Source organism: Watersipora subatra, chromosome 4 (genome assembly GCF_963576615.1).
Source record: "Watersipora subatra chromosome 4, tzWatSuba1.1, whole genome shotgun sequence".
Taxonomy (NCBI): domain Eukaryota; kingdom Metazoa; phylum Bryozoa; class Gymnolaemata; order Cheilostomatida; family Watersiporidae; genus Watersipora; species Watersipora subatra.
The window spans coordinates 25,533,389-25,553,389 of NC_088711.1; the positions used below are offsets into that span (position 1 = coordinate 25,533,389).

The 20,001-nt window shown below is 36.1% G+C and overlaps 1 protein-coding gene across 2 annotated transcripts in view; it reads right to left on the bottom strand.

Annotated features, from left to right (window-relative positions):
- Window positions 1–20,001, bottom strand: part of LOC137394945 (uncharacterized) — a 59,415-nt gene that overhangs the window by 30,209 nt on the left and 9,205 nt on the right. Inside the window, exons 6-14 of one of the 2 annotated variants that reach the window (XM_068081719.1) lie at window positions 19,721–19,820; window positions 16,203–16,379; window positions 15,059–15,187; window positions 12,187–12,348; window positions 10,283–10,354; window positions 9,754–9,918; window positions 9,217–9,465; window positions 5,936–6,123; window positions 3,447–3,597 (exon numbers count right to left, since the gene is read on the bottom strand). In XM_068081719.1, coding sequence (XP_067937820.1) covers window positions 3,447–3,597; window positions 5,936–6,123; window positions 9,217–9,465; window positions 9,754–9,918; window positions 10,283–10,354; window positions 12,187–12,348; window positions 15,059–15,187; window positions 16,203–16,379; window positions 19,721–19,820 — 1,393 coding nt within the window. Of the gene's footprint in view, window positions 1–3,446; window positions 3,598–5,935; window positions 6,124–9,216; window positions 9,466–9,753; window positions 9,919–10,282; window positions 10,355–12,186; window positions 12,349–15,058; window positions 15,188–16,199; window positions 16,380–19,720; window positions 19,821–20,001 lie in introns of both variants that reach the window. The other variant, XM_068081718.1, reaches the window with a different exon arrangement.

Consider the following 20,001-nt stretch of genomic DNA (forward strand, 5'->3'; position numbering starts at 1 on the left):
AACTGATAGAAAAAAATCAATACTTTCTGTTAAAATCAACTAAAATTTGACGCAATCACATCATTAATAGTAAAATACAGCAACCAATAAAAATAGGCCACTCAGTCACCTGGTGGAAACCAAAGCCAGACATTTACATTCCAGATTTTCACCTCAAAAACATTTATTTTTAACTCATAAACTTTCAGCTGCTTCAACTTTAGAAACATATACCGAGTGATTGCAACTATTACTGGTGACTGACTTTGTACATAAGCAAACAACTACTGCTCAAGCACTATGTAAGATGCCTTTAACAGGTCGACTTTTTTTCTAAGATCTATAAGCTGGGGATAATGAGTGCAAGGAAAAAGAAACCAGTGCATGACTCGTAAGATTCCTTTAATTAATCTTACAACGTCAAGGAAGGTACTAATTGATAAATATATCAATATACAGACATACTTCTGTTGGTAAACCAGTAGATGAATTAGAACGCTTCCTTTTCTTATGCTCTAGACCTCTAGACGAAGATTAGCATAACATGAATGGATGGAATGACTGGGACAGGGAAGCTATGCTGAGCAAGTGTGAGAAAGGAATGAATAATAACTTTGTCATTGTAGATAGACATGAATATTAAACCTAGTTAACAGAAACTCTATGCCACAAGTCTTTATCCAGACAGCCTTATTTATTAACTGAAATGGTAATAATAACCAATCCATCGTTTTTTTACGTCATCAAGCCATTTTCACATGCGCTCGTTTACGAAAAAGCCGACATATTTGTAGAAAATGATCGTTATTCTTTTATTTAATAGTACTTTTTGGTGTTGTTTTGATACTATAATAAAAAAATTGCAAACAAAATCGTCGTTTTCAAAAATTCATTGCAAAAGCTTCGTGTTTTTAACGATAAAATTGTCTATAAAGATGGCCGACAACGATGGAATGACTTCACGAAAAAACGAAGGATAGAGTTATGCACATATATTATACATTGCCATAGACGTCTGACTATAGAATATATCTGAATGAAATATAGTTTATTTTTACTTTATACCAAACTTAAAACTTCAAAGAAACTGTGAAAAACATGCCAATCCAACGACTGCAAAAAAAATGCCTAAGAATATTCACCATTGAATGAGGGTGCAAGATAAGTAATCCTTCAGGCCTTTACTCACTCATAAAATTGGAATAATCCTCTCCACACCACTGATTTATCAAATCAGTATCATATCGATGTCCATGCGATTTAATAATAGAGTAATTTCCCTAAATTTGAGATCACAGACAACGCATTTTACGAGTAATAACATTTATTACGGCCTATATAAAAATTTCGCGCTGATGATTGGCTAACGAAGCGACCTCATATTTATTGTTCGTGGTTTCTTTTCAGATGTATTACTAGTGACGTCACGAAAGAAGCACCTGCTGGAACGTGAGCTTTTTAAAAGAGGGCCTCATTCAAATGCATATATCTCTAGACAGGGTTGGTCTACAAAGACAAAAATAGCATCAAATTGTGGCTGATGTTTTAGCCTTTTATGGGTCTTAATTTCATTAAATCGAATTTTTTGACGCAACCACATCTTTAAGGGTGGTCAAAGTATGAATAGAAAAACATTCACATACACCAAAAACATTTGGTGAGTCTACAAACATTAACTATTAATGAAGACGGCAGACAGCAGACAGCAGTTTATAACATTGCTTCGACTTACTGCCAATGAAGCCTATCCTAGTCAGTTATCACATGCCATTGTGTATCCAATTTGTTTCAATAAATAATATAATTATTTCATAAGTGCAAAAAGTACGTGATGAGAATATGCACCCCATATGTATTCCTCAGATGCATATTTCCCTGCGCTCAAGGAATCAAAAAACACTCTATTATGCATGTAGCTAGTTTAAAAGCTCCAATTTTGCTGTTACATTCTTTAAAACTTTAATAAAATTAAAAATAACGTATGTAATTGCACAGTGATATCAGCAACAGCAAAGTGTGAATGCACTACAGTTATCACTGTGTTGGAGTGTATTGGTTGCTGTCAATGAAGTCACTATTATGAAATGTGGGTTGCTGTCCGGAGATTTCAGCCAAGTGTTTAGGCTGCAACAATGGCAAACACTTTCTTTACGTATTTCATGAGTTGTCAAAATTGGCTAAAGGTGTCAAGGCCATATACAGTAGACGCTACTATTACGTAAATTCCAGATAACCTAAAAAAGTTACACACAGCTTTTGCTTCGTACTACGTAAAAAATTCCATATAACGTAAAGTGTCAAATCGAGGCAATTTCTCAAATTTGATTTGAATGGTAACATATCTCGCCGCAAATGTAAGGGAAAAACGACGTATGTATAGCGTTATATCTATTACATGCACATATACAACTTCCATGACATTCTGGTCTGTCGTGATAGATCCTCAGATGTGAAGGCGATCAATCGGTGCAGGCGTTACAGGGTCGGTTTACCAACCTGATTGTCACGAGTTGGAGTATTGTTGAAAGTTATCTTTTATTCTAACCTTGACCCCTAGATACAGATAGAGAACGAACAGGTAGACACTGCGCTTTGACGCCAAGAAAATATTTGTTATTAGTTTTACTTTACAGAATATACTTTGATGTCTAAAAAAACAAACAAATTGTTATAAATGAACGATGAAGACGTGCGTTTCTGTCAACTTACTGTAAAATTACCGCTATCATGGTCTACAACACCAATGAAATTTATCAGAAAAAGAAGAAAAGTTGTCGATGCAAACTAATAACACTGCAGTTACGGTACAGCTAACAAATTCAAAAAATTAAGTCAAGCTTGTCTTTTTGTATGACCCAAAGGGGTGAGTTTGGAAAGACCTTGGAACTGATTAGGTAATTTACATGTATTTTACTGCTCTTATAACATAAAATCTTTATATGTAAACGTTCCTGGAATGGATTATTTATGTCGCGGGAGCGTCTATTTTACTGGTGTATTATCCAACGAGATTATCCAAGCAATAATCCAGGAATGTGTTTTGAGTCACTTTCAATACCATTTACCAACCAATTACATAACTTCCACCTGCACAATCTGTGCATATAACAATTTAAATAACTGTTTTGAAATTCTGGCAACTTATAAGTACAGGGTAGCATTTCATATAAGATGTGTAATATAATTCTGCAATATTTACAAAAGATACATCTATCATGATTTCAGGACAAAACTACAAGAAATTCTCAGATTCATCATACACACACTGAGCATGATAACATACATACATTCACCAACCTTGTTTGTATACATACAATAACCATGACAGAATAAATGATGAACTAGCATACAAATTGGAGAGGCATCAACCAGTTTAGGGGCTAACATCAAGAAGCTGTCATACTCAAACAGGTTGTTCGAGTATGACCGTACAACCGCTGTTATGAAGATCATTCTACATAGCTTACCTGTTCGCTGTTGATCTCTGATGTTCATAGTACGGGACGTGTATGTACCGTCCTCATTTTGCATGCAGACAATATGAGAATCTGCTTGCATGCTAAAGCTTGCACCAAACGCTATAACACACTCTTGTGATGCTCCTACCGCCTTCATAACCTAAAATAACAAAATAACTGCTACATTACCTAATAGTTAGTACATACACACATCAAACTATAAGGAGTAACTTACTACTAGTAATAACTTACTACTAGTAACAACTTACTACTAGTAATAACTTACTACTGGTAATAACTTACTACTAGTAATAACTTACTACTAGTAATAACTTACTATTAGTAATAACTTACTACTAGTAACAACTTACTACTGTTAATAACTTACTACTGGTAATAACTTACTACTGATAACAACTTACTACTGGTAATAACTTACTACTAGTAATAACTTACTACTAGTAATAACTTACTACTAGAAATAACTTACTGCTAGTAATAACTTACTGCTAATAATAACTTACTGCTAGTAATAACTTACTACTGGTAATAACTTACTACTAGTAATAACTTACTACTAGTAATAACTTACTACTAGTAATAACTTACTACTAGTAATAACTTACTACTAGTAATAACTTACTACTAGTATTAACTTACTACTAGTATTAACTTACTACTAGTAATAACTTACTACTAGTAATAACTTACTATTTGCGATATTCCATTACTGCTTGCAGGAAAGATTAAAGGTATTGTTACTCATTTATTCCAAAAAGGAAAATAAATGTGGAGTGACTGGATATAAGGCAGGTGCTAAGCAGCAAGTCAGCTACTACCATAGACCTATATTAACTATACATTAATAGTATTCAACGTATAGTTAATAGGTTTATGGCTACTACTAACATAGCTAGTTGCAGATTTTATAACGAAAGGAAAAATGGCTTCATTTGATACATTTCACATGCATTGTTCATGATCCCAAACATTGCAACAATTCAGGCAAAAGCACGCGTCATGTCACACAAATATTAATGACTTTGCAAGTATCCAAACAACAATGAATAGCAAACACCTATAATAATTGAATGATATAACGGCGGAATGCGCAAAACCATTGCTTTCATTGATACGCCCTTTTTATGCAATTAAAAAGAGTGTACACATCCAAAATTATGATTAAAATACGCACACTAAAAGTGCATAGAGTTATCTTTTTGCGAGTTAGTATAATTGCACAACCGTTACTAACACGTAAAGAAGCCATCAAGTTGCAACCACACCCACCAGTCTTTAATATAAGGTTACTCATAGTAGGAGTAAATTAGAATAACTGTCATTTTGGCAATGTGGTTGAGTGGTCAAAATATCTCACTAGCCACAATTGACTAACAAGAACTATGAGATGAGAAGCGGAATGACCCTAGAGAGTAGATTTTAAAACCCTCCTTATTTTGAAAATACCAGAATAAGGAGTCAGTCAGTTCACCTGATATTAACCACCCTGTCTGATCAGCAATAGCCAAGAGCAGAAACCTGAGCACCAATGACTATGACTGAATATTGGCTGCGAGTTCTTGGTGTAAATGATTGCAACTGGTCAGCAGTTAGCTAGAAAATTTGTTTTGATAAAAAATTTCAAGAAAATATAGCACAAAATTACGAACATTTATTTGTCAAATTTTAATTTCTATAAATTTTATTACTAAACTTTAATAAGCTCCAAACTTTGCTTAGCACACCGTACAACCATAATTTCAAAAAACACATTTGGTGAGCTGGAGGAGTTAAAACCCAAATTAAAGTCAATTATAAGGCATTCAGATTCTCAAAGTACAGTATTTACAAAAAAAGCATTATCTCCCCTAACTTCTATGTCAGCAACTAATGTAGTCAAAAAATAAATTTATTTACAAAAATCTGCATTTTATAACATTTAGTTATATTTCCTATTTAAAATTGCGTCTCAGTAATGAGGCAAATAAACCAGAATATTCTCTTGAAGAGATTGAGGCAAATAGGCAAATGAGGCAACCATATAAAATGCAGAAAGACCATAAACTTATATGGCATTGCAATAGAGTAAATCATAGAGCAAATCTTGTTCACTTCACCTTCAAGTAAAGCACAAAAACAGCCACTTGATGTAAAATAATATTTACTTCCAGTCTTGATACTTAAAGGTTGACTTGCAACAAAATTCACATTACAGTTATCTGGTATCAAAAGATTCACCATGTCTTACTATGTTGTTTTATAGGTTCAAAATATGTGGAAATGTGAAAAATGCTTTTAAAAGCTCAAAAGCGAACAGTTAACTGCCGCCATCACGAGACTGCCGTAGATTGGAATTTGAATTGATTGGAGGCGCGACTTGGAGTTTGTTTTCAAAAACAAGTCAATTTTCCTGATACCTCAAACGCTGTCGACCTTATAAATTGCTGCTGCAGTTCAAAGTAATGAATATCTCCAGGAACAAGAAGGTGGCTACTCACGGACGAGTACATATTTTTGGGAATGGAGATGGTTGTCACTTTATCCATTAGGTGTACAGTGAAGCCTTCAATCTTGGTCAGCGAATATTTGTAGGTATGGAAGTCAGCTAGTAAGTTCATGATAGTGTTGCCGATCTCTCTGTAGACTGGGGCCCTGCCACGTACACTCAAAAGTGGACAAGGATAATCTAGAAAGAACAACACTAAACTATTAGTGCGCGAGTGAGGTAATTGAAGTCTCACCCCAAATGAGGAAAAACAATGTGCACAAAAACTGAACTTAACAAATTCCCTCAACTATTAGACCACTTCTCTAAGCCTGATATACCTATAAGTATAATTCGCTATGTAAAACCCATACATAGAAAGATATCTCTGTACAACTACTAGGAAGCTGTGTAAGGCCACTTCTTGACACGTCATTGTTAACCATAGGGAAGCAAATGAAGAACTGCAGACGGTTATAGTGGTTGCACCATTTTCAACCTTAGAATGCGTGAATTTTTTAACAAATATTGTTTATTCTAATTTGTTTTGGCAGACAGAAGATACTAAACCTGGTATTAAAAATCGTTGACAAATGAATTCACGCCAAATTCATCGGGTCTGGATTTCTTCCGAGTTTGGTCAGTGCTCAGAGAGTACCAATATTTTTACAGGTTCACAATTTAAAACAAAGATGAGGATTGTTGTGGCTGAGAGGACTTCTTGAGTCTTAGGAGCCGACAGATGCACACAAACCATAATTTTAGCACTTTCATCCATTTATGGAGCATTTTATCTTGCGCTAGGGCAACATACATGTATAGTATATGCAGACATATTTAAGGTAGAAAAGCCACAATAAAACAGCTTGATAATATTAATCTAACTGAGTGCAGTTGCTGTAAAATATGTTAAATTTATTAGTGTTGAGTTCTTTATGTTATGACATCATATTACCTACTCAGCAGCTCAGCATAAAATAATAGTAAATACGTTATGAGAACAAATTTAAAAATGAATATCTACTAAAATGAAAACAGAACATTTTTATAATTCTATTTATAATATGAATTATTATCCCACATGATGTTAATAGCTTAGTATAAGGACTCGGAAATAAAACATGGTTTTATTTCTCTCCTACTTTAGCATTGAAGATGCTTGAAGAAGACTTCAGCAAAAAGATTATTGCTGGGGGGAAGGAGTCGAGGTGGAAGATTGGGTATTATTTTAAACTGATTTTCAGATTTCTAATGCAATGAACAAAATCTGGAATTTTAATTAGCTCAAAAGTCGAAGAGCACACATTCCCAACCTAGCAGACAGCTTTATGCCTCAGCTTATAAACCCAGCAAAACTACAGAATCTAAGGCAGCAGCCTTCACCTTAAGGCTGTCTTGCTTTTAATAGAAAAAAAGCTTTAGGTTTCTACTGAAATAGTTGTTTAGCCCACAACTCCAAACTAAGTTGTTAATAAAATTGTACACATAACATAGCCTGTGTGCTAGTATAAACTTGATAACGATGAACAAGAACTCAAGGTTGCAACTTTAACATAAATGTTTCCAGAAATTGTACATTACTAACTAATGATTAAAATTGAAGCAGAAAAACTGTAAAGCTATATTATGACCTTGAAAGCTTTTAACAACCGCAGAGATGCGCTAAAGGTGATAAGCTCTGGTGATAAGACAAATATTTGAGTCAAACGCCAATAACAAGTTTGCATAGAATCGCTGACTGAACACTCGCAACATTCAACTACCTGCTAGCACTTCAACTACCTGCTAGCGCTTCAACTACCTGCTAGCGCTTCAACTACCTGCTAGCGCTTCAACTACCTGCTAGCGCTTCAACTACCTGCTAGCGCTTCAATCACCTGCTAGCACTTCAACTACCTGCTAGCACTTCAACTACCTGCTAGCGCTTCAACTCTCCTTTAAAACCACTTCAGCAAGATTTTTTCAGCTTAGACAACCTTGCCATCTCTTCCATGCATTTATAATTGGCAATCATGAATTGGTAAGTTTTTGGCCTGCAGTGATGTAAATGATATATAAATAGAAAGCTGAGAGTCGCAAAGTTATTTGGTACAAAAATTCAATGTTAAGTATTCAGGACATGGTCCGACAAATGTCCCTTGGTTGAATAAAAGATACAAAGCATTGATAGCAAATTACAGAGCTTTTGATATTTTTAGTAAATGTACCATGACATTTACCAAATATCCTTTAAAGTTAGTTCCCATTTTAAACAGATTGATAAGCACAAACTATCAACTGGCCTAATGCGCACGTGTCTCCGTATGCTAGATGATTTGATGTTCGAGTAATTGTATATTTGAGGCCCATTGAGAACTGATTTTTAAATGTTGATTTGCAACAAAATTCATATTACAGTTTATTTGGTATCAAAAGATTCACCATGTCTCACTCTGTTGTGTTGTAGGTGCCAAATATGTGGAAATGTGATTACAAGCTCTTAAAAGCTCAAAAACGAAAAGCCGCCGTAGATTGGAATCTCTTTATTTCTCTGACGTAGTCATGATAATTTGGTTATTGCCTTGTCACGTATGTTCTCACGTGAATTGAAAGGCCAACAAAAGCTCAATATAAACTTATCGTAGCACTAGTTTATGACAAACACTTCGGGTTTTACCGAAGACCCCGATCAAATATAGATGTTCGCTACTTTACAGTTTTGTTTCGGCTTGTACTAATTGTCAAGTTGTAATCTGATCATGTGACCCAAAACTTCGAAAATAATTTTTGCAGCACTTTTCGATTATCACAAGTGACCAACAGGCTCGTCATGATTATCAGAAAATGATATGCACGCCTTCGAGGTAAGGTTAAAAAGTTTAACAAATTTTTACAGTAAGTTATAAGATATCACTGCTAAAAGTGACAGCATTTACAATGACGATAAAACAGACGCGTAAGAACAATAGACATGGTTTTATTGAATGCGTGAAGTATATTTGTGAAAATATTTCGACGAATAAGGTTGCATGAAAGTGTAAACAGAAACCATTTTTCACAATTACGTCACATTTGAGCCGTTTTGGAAAGAGAATCCAAACTACGGCGGTCTCATGTGGCTGCGATTAACTGTTCGTTTTTGAGCTTTTAAGAGCTTGTAATCACATTCCCACATATTTGGCACCAACAACACAACAGAGTAAGACATGGTGAATCTTTTGATATCAAATAACTGTAATGTGAATTTTGTTGCAAGCCAACCGAGTTGTGTTTTAATAGGAGGCTTCCTTATTGAGTTGTGTTATAATAACTTACACTTAAACTCTGCTCCTAGCCGCAGTTTCAGTCGCACAGGAAATAGCCTTGCCCATGGAAGTTCAAGCCTGTGAATGACGACTGCGAAGAGGTATGGCGGGCTGGGTAGGCACAAACCCTTCAAACACTGGAATGTTGAGCGAATAAAGAGCAGGCCAATGTGGTCAGCGCTGCCAAGAAAGCCTGTCTCCGTATCAAAAGGCGAGATCATAGACAAGTCGACAAATCCGAGTTCTGTCACTTGTTGACCTATTTTACGACAAATAAATGTAATTAGTCATACGCAAGCATGTTAAGCAATTAAGAGTTGTTTTCCCTTTTCAGAGCAATATGAGATAATCCTAAAAATAGACTGACTATCCTTATTTTTTTACAAGAGTAAGGTGCTTTATTATGGTTTCAAAAACTGAAGTTGTACGAACAAAAATGTTTTCAATCAGAAATCAGAATAGCATCGCATGCCCTCGAGTCCCACATATTACCTGAGCAACACATGATACTCAATATAAACGTGAATGTCAAACATGACCTTCTGACCTGCAGCTGCTTGCTGATAAAGCATTTTGTAAAAGTGGAAGACATCTTTTGGTATGGAACTCTCTTCGGGAAGACACTCAAGTAAAAATACTACCTCATCTTGTGAGACAGTGTTGAGTCCATTCGAAGAAAAGCACCAGCACTGCCTGCCAGTGCAACAGTCCACTGCAAATCAAGCATGTGCCACAACATTACAAATTGGTTAGAGTAAAATGATTTGCATGTAAAAACACTTGCAACATTTGCAAGTGTGCCAAATTCAGCATTTAACACCATTACCAATTGAGTGGCCTTATTATACTACATGGTTATCATTGTTATTATTACACTATTATTAAAATATCCGGTGAATGGAAAACATATAACTGACGATTCAAGGTCTTATTCCTATGACACAATCATGTCAAAGCTGAAACCAAACGGTTGGTCAAGCCGCAAGTTGACTAGGAAGAGCCCTAATAGCACAGGTTGCTGAGGCAAGGTCACGGTCACAAAGGGGCAAATAAATAAAACATGTTGTTAAACTTACTGTTGATTATTTTAACCTCAACACAGAGGTCCTTGTGAATAGCAAATGCAAATCTACCATTCTCTTCTTTATCTGCAGTAAGAGGAAAAAGACAGCAGATGAAAATACATGTACTAACTAAAGGAAAGTAAGACCACAATTATATCATAAACAATTTTTAAAAACTGCCAGTAGAAGAGTTTAACGTCAGAAAGTTGACATTTTATAAAGTAGGCAGACGCACAAGTGAGTGTCAGAGGCCAGTGAGCCATAATATAAGATGCTCTTACGGCCCACAAGGAATTGTTGTTTATGGGGTGAATAGAGATTTTACCAATGTTATATGAGCCACCCGCGGGAGTGAGCCACTGGGTGCCCCACTTTGGGAGCACGTCTGAAATAAGGTGGCCAACTAGTCGACACCGAAATGGGGCACAATTGTTGAGCTGCTCAACTTAGTAATAAAAGTGTCACATGCCTATACTTGCCAGCTTGTTAATTACTGTGTACCATTTTACTTTAGAATCATAAGTAAAAGATGGAATTTCTTATAAAAAATCCAAGTCCTGTCAATCCACAAAGCCTAAAACTTACAATATTTATATATAGCTCTATGCAATTCACAAAATAACTCTATGGCTCCTTGTCCGTGACACAAATTCGGTTGATAAAATGTCGATGCATTAGAAGATCGATAAACATATAGCGATGGGCTACTATCTCGCCAGCAAAGACGCACATAAATTAGGCCGATCCTATCGAGGAAATATGGCTTATGAATAAAAGTTGGCTATGAAAGCTCGGCCTTATTGTGCCAAAAAAGTTGCAGATATATAAGACTGAGTTCTCTATTGTTGTTTCTGACCTTGACACACTGTTTGCATGACTGTTTCAGATATTACATTGAAGTTCATCAACACACAGCATGAGATGTCAAGGATTAGATTAAAAAGATCAGCCTTACTAAGTGCCCTGAACCAACTAACACATGTATTGCAACTTTAAATTTTTGCGTCATTTGGCTATTATAAGACCGACCAAATCTGAATTGTGGGCCATGGCTTTATGACGTTGATCAAATTAAAGGGTGGTTCACATTATATCGCCGTATATTGGAGTTGTCCTTTCGACATGCATCGTTGACTATGTGCACCGTAAACCAATGGTATCGATGAAGCAATGCGGATACGTCAGGAAAGTTTGTAGCTGTCAAACTTTCCCGATAGTTCAATGAAATCAATGAAACCCTGTGCAATGTGAACCATTTAGGCAATGGTGATTCGCTGTCACAGAAAACGTAATCTATTCATTTTCATTCATGATAGCTGCTGCGGGACTAGTATTTGATTCGAGCACGCGGCAACAAAGAGGTTCCTTGAAAAGAAAAAAGAGAACACTACGCCATGGAGTACTTGCTGATGCAAATCTGGTGGATGATCTGATGATGATCAATCAGGTAGATGGTGGCATCAACGCTGAGATACGGCGATAGAGTGAACCAGCCTTTAGGTGGCCCACTCCATGTAAGATTTTCAATTAATTAAACCTGCTAGTACCTGGTAACAACAGATTTCATAAACTATAGTTTGATCATTTTATCTGTTACACTCTACACGACTTTAAAAGTGTTATATTTGATTTCAGTTCACTTTGCTTTGTCAGTACAAATATTACTTATTCAACTAACCGCTGCGGTAAACACAATCTAAGATATGCATATTCACTATCTGATGTGCTCACATTACAGCAACACTACTCCATGATAAACATTCCAAATTTCAAAAGGATTAGAGCACACTAAAAATAATAGATTCTATGGTGAAAGCCTAGAAAGTTACCGATCGGATGCAGTAAGATCAAGAATAGAGATCAATGATAGGGTCAACAGGGTCAGATACAGGGTCAACAAATAACTTTCTACATACCTCTTAGACTGGCGATGAGACTCGCTTCATCTGGTGTCGAATCGACAGCGGAATACTGAGCGCTATTCGTGTTATAGCGAAGTAGGGGTGGCAGCGTAGCATCTGGTATAATGAACGTGTTCCTCAGAGTTTCCCTGAGTCTTTGGCTCGTCTTTTGGCGATCTGAAATGAGTGATCTTATGCACAGAGGCACAATACAAGGAACAAAGGCTAGAACAAGCGATGAGCATACAAGAATGGATGATAATGACAAGAGACTACAGACCATAATACCATATTTTACACTACACAATAGAGGTTTGCTAGGAGTTTGGAAACAAAAACGGAGCGAAGAGGATTTTCAGCGAAAAAGCAAAATAACGATTAATTTTATATATAGCAAACAGTCTAATCGAAAACTCGATCTTAATCGAATGATGTGATTTTAAAAAATTAATGTGATATTTTCTTTTTGATCTCGGTGATACGACATCTTCAATGAATAAACAGAGCGAATAAACTTGCAGTAGAAAACTAAAGTGGACGACTCCTTCACTTATAATATATTGCTCAAATAAACGCAGTCCAGTTGTATCTGAATCTTATGGAGCATGATTAAAGCCTTCAAGTTTAAGCCTTATGGCATTGGCGAGAGCCCTTTCAAACCAATTAAAAAACTTCACTTATAAACTTAACTTTGACTGCTAAATGACCACCACCAATATTTGGTTGAATTCTTTAAGATGATCATTGGATCATATGACGAGATTTGTGAGAATCTCAGCCACAAAATAGGCACTTTGAAAGGTTATATCGTATTGACCAATCAAAACGCAATCAGTGTGATATGTACCACGTTTGGTGAAAACAACTTTATACTGTTCACAAATTATGAGAATTTTTTGCAGACATTTCCTAATCAATATTATTGTTAATATCTAATCTTGTGGCCCACTCTCCAAGATATGAGACAGTTTTTTAAAAGTGGCTCTGAAATCCCACATATGTATGGGGTAGCATTCAGATTTTGATCTCCTCCTAATTGTAGACGAATTACGGTAGTTTTGCCTTAATTAAGGTCCTAGCCTACTGTAGTTGGGTAGGCCTCATTGGCATGCCTGTCGATGCAGCAGCAAAGATCTTCATAAATAGTAGGTAATGTTTCTAGGCAACAATAACCGAGGACTTGCCGTGTCAAAAGTGTGAAAATGTGTTCGGTGTATGCTCAAAAATACTTGTCTCGAGCCTTCCTCGATTTGCTAAATTAACCACTATTTCAATTGTTCATCACCGAAAGCGATTGTAGAGAATAGTTTCAAATTTTCCGGTAAGCAAGGACCTAAACAATTATCACATAAGCCTCCTTAACGGCAATTTTGATTTTTGTAATTTTGTTATACCTTCTCGGTACCACAGAGGCAATTTTGATTTTTGTAATACTGTTATGCCTTCTCGGTACCACAGAGAACCCCAAAGCACATTAAACTACTCAGCGATATAACTTTTTTCTGTGAAAAAATACGAAATTAAAATATAATAACATGATAAACAGAGTTGCTATATGGCGCAGCACGCATAGCGATGAGGCAACTGGTGAAAGTTGTCAACAAGTAGTCAGTGACTGACTCACACGCATGACTGATGACTAACCTATCATGCTATTAATAAATAAAACCTTGTAAACAGCATCAAACTTTAGCTATAGCAGGTAAACAGAACATAAACTTCTAAATACGAATATTTGATCTTGAAGCAAACGTGGTGTGCGCTGGCTTTGCCGCTTTGCGTGTGCCAGTTAGGAAGAAAAGAATTTCAAGAATGCTCATTGCGCATGCTGGAAATGTGATCAACACCTTAGGGTGTGAGAGACACCCTAAGGTGTGTATCACAAACGGCTCTATCCTAATATCAGAAAGAGGTCTCATAACTCTTTATACTGTAAGAAAGTTCTGTTAACACAAGGTACCATTTTTGTACACAATTAAAAGACCACAAATAGTAAAAGCAATGATGCTACCCTAAAGCAACAGAAAATAAACTTGCCTGCCATACCTCTATGGTGAGAGTAGCTCTATGCCATATGCCTAATGAATAGCTCGACCAGAAATCAGTTACGAACCAACAACAGTGATATTTTATTATCTTTATAGCTGATAACTTTAAATTATTAAATTCACTGATGATAAATACAATCAATATTTCTCGTTACTGCTTCTTATTGAACAAGTTCCAGAAGTGGCCAGTGAACTTTGAACAAGATAAATAAACAAGGCTTGCTTGTTAACACAGCCGAGCTTTCTAACTATTGGTAAGGGCAGACATGTTGTGATAGCTAGAGACAACCATGTTTGTTTTCTTCATTAGCCACTTTGGTAATGCTATAATAATATTGACATCAGGAGCCACAAAGATGACAACATATACTCAGTGATAGTACGTACGTTGGCAATGCAACAATGTTTTATACACAAACGTTATTCGACCTATGATCGAAGCGCAATAAACAGCCAATGGCATAAAGGTTTTATTTTAAAAGATATGTTTGGTCTGCATTAATTAATAATGCAAATGAATTTACTATCTTCTAGGTGATACCATCTTGCCCCTTTGATCAGCGAGAGCTAGTCAACAATTTAGAGGGTGTGATTATGCAGAGTGATGAAATGGTACATCGATGCACGCAATTCATTCAGGCAGAATTAGAAGTATTGGACAGTAAGGCACAATTAGACAGTCAAAGAATTAGAGCACATCGATGGACTACTCTGTGACAGATGTCTCATGGAGAGTCGGGTATTGTGACCAAGAACATAATCTTTAGTATAGAAGTATTTACTTTGGCTTGTCGCGACACGCTTAAACAACCTAAAGAATCAGATATAAGTTAACTTACTCCTGGACTTGCGTCGTACACGAGAGGATGTGTTAGAATCAGATCCATCCAAATGAGAGTTTTCATCTCCTGGTCTGATTCCATCAGAAAATATCACAGAACGATTTGCATCCCTGCTTGCCACAGCTCCTGTATGCAAAAGGAATACAATACAGCTGAATACGTCAAATCTACCTGCAACAGAACCCATTCCACCATTTTAGTAGGAAGTAGTCAATTTATACATACAGTTCCAAACAGTAAATTATTTCGTGTACAAACGAAATTTCATTTTTTACTTGAGTTGTATTAAATTTGTGAGTAAACTTAAAAGGTAGTAAAACTCAACTGATCTCCTAGGCTGAAGGCAAAAATACCATAAAACCTCTAATTGAACATCACCTTTATTTGAACGCCATTTCTATTTAAACGCCACCTCTATTTGACCGGCACTATGGTAGAAGATTTGAGAAATAGAGCACCACGCTTTTTTTAACGTCACCTCCATTTGATCGCCATTATAGGGAAAGGGTTGACAAATAGAGTGCCATGGTGTTCCAATAGAGGTTTTACGGTAGCTGTCATTGACTAAGGTATGTGACGAGTGAGCTATCAGGAATATGAAAAGCAATAAACTCAATGCTACCCTCTACATGTCACTTTCATTGATAAACAATACGGAGATAAGGAAAACTCGCGGATGAATCCAAAAAGATTTTTGGCATTTACCAAGCATACCTGCTACACAAAAAGTGATCAAGGATCCTAGTCTACAAACAGTAAGTATCAATGAAGTTCTCAGACCACGTCACAGTCTGCGCATCCTCGCTGTCGACAACATCTCCATGGCTTAGAAAAAAAAACTAGCATAACTATCCTACAATAAGGAGAAATGGACCAAAGGCCATGCATCCCTCCTACAATTAGGAGAGATAGACCAAAGACCATGTATCTCTCCTACAATTAGGACGGATAGACCAAAGACCATGTATCTCTCCTACAATTAAGAGGGATAGACCAAAGACCATGTATCTCTCCTACAATTAAGAGGGATAGACCAAAGACCATGTATCTCTTCTACAATTAGGACGGATAGACCAAAGACCATGCTCATATCCTATAATTATAAGGAATCTGAAAGCATCCCACAGGTTTTACTCACTACCAGTAGTTGTGTCTTTGAGCACTCCAGTAGGAACAGCTGGCGTCTCCGCCCCGACGGGAGGCACCTCAGCACTTGCAGCTCCAACTACTTCTCCAGAGACTCCGACATCAGCATGGTGCCTGTCTGGGTCAGCAGGAGGCAGCTGTGAGTTAAACAGCCTCGCTTGTTGCTCTGCAGCTGAAATGAGTATTGAACATAAGCCCTAGTATTAGACTGGTTCAATTCACTCAGACTAAAAAACCTTCACCTGTCACTTATTTAATATCTCTACGGCGGACAAACAAAATTATATATATATATTATACAACAAACAATATCTCTACGGCAGACAAACATTCATCTCGATGGGAAAAGTCAATTTCTATAGACAATACATAGTGGACAAAGTTGTAGTGTCCAGAATGTAGTGTCTAGAAAGTGTGGTGTGTTCATTTTTTGCTAGTACTTGGTCTAGCATGGGTTAAAACCAGTCTATATATATAGCATTGTGAAGCTGGTCTATCATTGCTACTCCAATGTAAACCAAGTTTAATTTTGGTAAACCTGGGCGCTTCGATAAATTCTGACATCGAAAATCGGAAACAAATTTCACAGTTCTATCGAGTAGTGTCAAGAAGGGGTACTTTTTTTTTAATTTTTTGCTAAATGGACAACTCCTCAGCCATGAAATATTAGTGAGAGCTAAACACCATCAGTGGCTACCTATAATAAGCAGCAAATCAGTTCTATGATGTTCCAACAAAAATCTACCATGACTTATGTTTATCAAATGTAGTGTCCAGAATATATGGATTTGGCCTCTACAGGAAAAATGTTATTCTTAGTACCAAATAAGGTTTAGAAATTTCCTATAAAATGTCTTGTAAAGCTATGTTTGAAATAAGTAAATCTCATAGACGATTCAGACAACTATCCAATAGCAATGAAGAATATTAGATAACAAAGCAATGAGAATTTACAAATAAAGTTATTTATAACATCCTGCTTATTAAAATTTATTTTTGTTATAAAATATTACTGCCTCAATGAATGTTGGCCAAAGACTGGAGCAGTGCGCTATAATACTAGTAGCACCTTTATGTATCAGCTAGCATTGGAAAATGTTCAGCAATGAGTGCTTTGACTGAAAAAGGGTTTGATGTTCTCAGGCTACCATAAGACAAATAAGCGTATTTGAAATTATTCATATTTTATAAGCTTAAAATTTTGGTCTGTGAAAAATACTCTCAAAAGCTATTGATGCTAAATGATAGGTATGTGTTCCTATCGTGTGTTCCTATCGTGTGTTCCTATCGTGTGTTCCTATCGTGTGTTCCTATCGTGAGTAATGAAAAAACACATGGAAAGAAAGATACAAAAATGCAATGACTAAGAATACCATAAAAAAACATTTGAAAATTTACGTAGATGAGGCGAAAGTGCACATCGCCAAACTTTCTCTCACTTTCTCATATACAGGCTCAACAGATTTTTGTCTACAAATACATTTCCTTCAAACAGTGAACACGAAGGCTTCCTTTGTCAGCATTGCGGTAAATTATCTTTCAATATGATCTGAAACAATGTTGTTTAGATTTCTATAACTTTTTATTATTTACCAGCAGACATAAATAATCATGAGTTTTAGTCTCTAAAATGGTTTAGTTTTTTGTTACAAACTAAATCCATTCAAATAGAAGTTATGCTTCAAGTTTCTGTATTATCTTTTTTTGGTGAACTTGGTATTATTGGAAACAAAAAAGGCTACAATAAAAAAGCTTAGTTGCGTAAGTTGAATACTTTGCAGAGACTGAATATTACTAATTTAGTACATGAGCGATGAAACAAGATCATTTACGCAAGATTAGCTAGTGAAGCGACGAATTCTCTTACAACACTGCTAAAAGATAATGTAGCTATTTGTAGCATCGTAACAGGGTGCAGTTCATGGTAGGTTTTGGAATACACACACATATTCTTATGAGCTGATTACAAAGTTTTGAAAGTGAAAAAATATAACTCAAAATACCTACTGAACCTCAGGTTTATTTTATAAACTTTTATCTGAAAATGATTAGCAAGCCTGACAATTCAGGAATAAATGCCAGTAAACGCCAATGTTTGTTCCTTAAAATTTGTAATACTTATGGATGCCTTATTTTCATAAAGTAGGCGGTACTAATCGAAAAAAAAAAACAAGAAAAACAAATAGTCAAGAAAAAGCTTTTGCCATATTGCTAGCTATAACTAAGAATTAGTAAGAAATCCACAATGAAGTAACTTCTGAATTTGCTAAATCGACCGTGATGACAGATGACTAACACTGCTGCCTGGAGGATTGTGATACATCTCACTAAACATGTGTCCAGTGACCAATCCTAAAGATTGTACAAAGTGTTCCCCTTTTTAAAGTAACAATATTCACACAAGACAAAGCAAAATACTTTGGCAGTAGGTGAAGCTAACGACGCCTGTTAAATATAATACATAAACCTCCAACATGTTCATTGAACCTTCTGTTAACATAACAAGTTTAGGTAGTAATTCAGTGAACAGGCTGTGAATATAACGTGCAGAGCTGTATCTTACACGTTAAAAAGGGCTAGACTAAAGATTGTTTAATCTCGTAAGGTCGAACGGACAATTCATTGTCATATTTTAATGCAGTTCATTAAATTCATATCCTAATAACCACTTTGGCCAACAGTCTGTTATGCATGATGTTTTAGTTGTCTCTCACACCAACAGGTCTGTTAAACACAAGATCTAAAATGTCTCACACACCAACAGATCTGTTAAACACAAGGTATAAAGTGTCTCACACACCAACAGGTCTGTTAAACACAAGGTCTAAAGTGTCTCACACACCAACAGGTCTGTTAAACACAAGGTCTAAAGTGTCTCACACACCAGCAGTTCTGTTAAACACAAGGTCTAAAGTGTCACACACACCAACAGGTCTGTTAAACACAAGGTCTAAAATGTCTCACACACCAACAGATCTGTTAAACACAAGGTATAAAGTGTTTCACACACCAACAGGTCTGTTAAACACAAGGTCTAAAATGTCTCACACACCAACAGATCTGTTAAACACAAAATCTAAACTAAAGACTGTCTGTTAGATATAACACCTCACTTAGTCGTCTCACTTATGCCAGCAAGTAAAAAGCGAACTCGTTATGAATGCTGCAATATCTGGCTAACTAAAAGTAAACAATATATTGTGAGCCTGTGTTTCATGATATCATATCATGATATGATATGTTTCATCTCTGTTCCATTGTTATGTACATGTATTTAAGGATGGATAGTTCAATTCCACTCCTATACAGACCATTAACATCTACAGATCCCATCAGCAAACCAAATTAGAACATAAAGAAACACTGGTATTAACCTCCTAGAATAGTTTTTAAACTAATGAACATGAGTTTAAGCTCTTCATGTGGGGGGGGGGGTATACAATCAGTCTCTATAGCCTAAGTATTAGACTTCAGTAGAGGCTCTATGACACTCATGTGGAGATGGCATCTTACCTAGAGCAATGTTCTCGTGACAACTTTTACAAACCCGTGCCTCTTTGAAATCCATATACTGTAGTCTTGACCTCAGGCTTGAGCAGCTGTCACAGAATATCTGCATGCAAAAAACGTCATAACTAATAAGGTCTCACATTAATAGGTCACTCACTCATAAAACAGCAATGTTGCACTGTGACTTAGCAAAATGGACGAAGAAGCCCAGACTGAATGAGATGCTTTAATGTAAGATCAAGGTACCGCCTGCTTTGATATGTTATCCTAACTCGTCGTACATT